The 1,752-nt window shown below is 45.5% G+C and overlaps 1 protein-coding gene across 5 annotated transcripts in view; it reads right to left on the bottom strand.

The window, feature by feature from the left end:
- Positions 1 to 21: 21 nt before the first annotated feature.
- The window catches only part of rps6ka1 (ribosomal protein S6 kinase a, polypeptide 1), a 46,756-nt gene continuing 45,025 nt past the window's right edge, over positions 22 to 1,752 (bottom strand). For all 5 annotated transcript variants that reach the window (XM_020591096.1, XM_020591097.1, XM_020591098.1 and 2 more), the window contains 4 exons: positions 1,128 to 1,204; positions 921 to 1,038; positions 707 to 844; positions 22 to 433 (listed from right to left, as the gene is read on the bottom strand). In XM_020591096.1, the coding sequence (XP_020446752.1) occupies positions 311 to 433; positions 707 to 844; positions 921 to 1,038; positions 1,128 to 1,204 (456 nt within the window). In that variant the 3' untranslated portion in view covers positions 22 to 310. The remainder of the gene's footprint in view (positions 434 to 706; positions 845 to 920; positions 1,039 to 1,127; positions 1,205 to 1,752) is intronic.

The following is a 1,752-nucleotide window of genomic DNA, read 5'->3' as shown; positions in this document are numbered from 1 at the left end:
AATATCCCGCCAAACCCCTCACACCAGTTTTTTTTTTTTTTTTTTTTTTTTTTTGCACTCATCACCCCCACCCAGCATCACCATCTTTTGCTAGTCCACGGAGATTGGTTATCAGCAGCTGACGAGCACCAAACCAGGGGATGATAGCAAGAGCAGGACAATGGATGTCACAAGATGGGGGCAGGACCACAGTCAGTGTTCCTTGGCTGGTAGTAGCAAGTGGACATTCAAGTCCCCAAGCAAGCTGACTGGGTGGGTTTGGAGCCAGGAGGTGCAGTTTGGTCAGTCTCCAGTGAGCTGATTAGAGTCTCTACAGGGAGGTGGAGGGAAGCTTTTTGACACGTCTCTGGGCTAGGAAGGAGCTCTCGATGGGCTTGAGCTCTGGTGTGGGTTGGGAGTTCTTCAGGGCAGAGTAGGTGGCCGCCATTGCACCCTGAATGTAAACAGCAGCATGGTGATTGTAGCTGAAATAAATACTTTAACTACAAAAAAATGTCGGCATGAAAAGAACAATCACATTCAAATGCTTTATTTTACAATGGGGTAAAAGTTTTCTTTGTGCGATGTGCCTACAACACTGGTAAATACATTTTTTCCCAATGTGCATCACTATAAAAATCCATCTTAAACACTTTCATACAGAGTTTTGTAAGAAAGAAACTAATGCAGGTGACAAATATGGTGAAAGAACACTCAGCTCTGTTACCTTGACCAGTTTGGGATCCTGGTGTGGGAGCTGACTGTTGGGGAGTTTGTCTCTCTGGACAATCCAGGGGTGCCTGAGGACCTGCTTAGCAGTCAGTCTCTGATGGGGGTCCACATGAAGCATCTTGGACACAAGGTCCTAAAGGGAATGCATTAAAATCAGCATGAGACTGGAGATGTCTCTGAGGAGCAGTTAGATGAACTTAGAGCTCTACCTTGGCAGCATCTGACACGGTGTCCCAGTTGCCTCCAGTCAGGCTGAAGTGACCGTTGCCTATCCTGTTCAAGATCTCATTGGGGGTGTCCTCAGGTCCATTGGCAAATGGTGTAAAACTGGTGGGTGCAAAGTAGGCAGATGGGTGAATGAGTGAGCATGAAAGGCAAAATCTGACTGAGAAGAGAGTTTGAGTGTTGCTACTCACCCAGCCAGCATGGTGTACAGTAAGACTCCCAGACTCCAGATGTCACATCCTTCATCATAGCCCTGACGCTTCAGCACCTATAATGTAGTCAGAGACAGTCCCAAATTTTATTTCAGTGTCCCTGTTTCAATTCAGCATCATTTAAGGCACTTCTAGTGGACAGGTAATTATCACTTTTCTTTTGGGGGCCATTTGTCATTTTACAGAAATCTATAAGTAGTAGTGAGGCAGTGCACATTGCAGGGTACACCGTTTTGGACGAGTGGCTTTGGAGAGAGTTCAGAATGAAAGGCTGGGATTTTTTTGTTTGTCTGCTTCAAAATCAAGCTTCTTCTTGCTGGTTTTCCCAAGATTGCCAACCCTACCTTTAAGCTAGAGCCAGTCTTGAGTCCTATGACACTGACTCTGCAGAGTCTGACAGAAACTTGTCATTGCTGTTCAGACACATTCTGGCAACAGGGTTTAGGATCGTTGGCGGTACCTTTGACGGACTGCTGTTTCCTGCGGTAAACCATACTCATTTCCTGTTTTCTGTATTTGCACTGCGCTGTGCTTGCTTCCAGATTGTTTAGGAATTAAACTCACTATTTTCTAGGTTCATCTGAATTTTTGAGTGACAACATAC

The sequence above is a fragment of the Monopterus albus genome, unplaced genomic scaffold (assembly GCF_001952655.1).
Source record: "Monopterus albus unplaced genomic scaffold, M_albus_1.0 scaffold13.1, whole genome shotgun sequence".
Lineage (NCBI taxonomy): Eukaryota > Metazoa > Chordata > Actinopteri > Synbranchiformes > Synbranchidae > Monopterus > Monopterus albus.
This window is presented reverse-complemented; position numbering and strand designations above follow the sequence as displayed.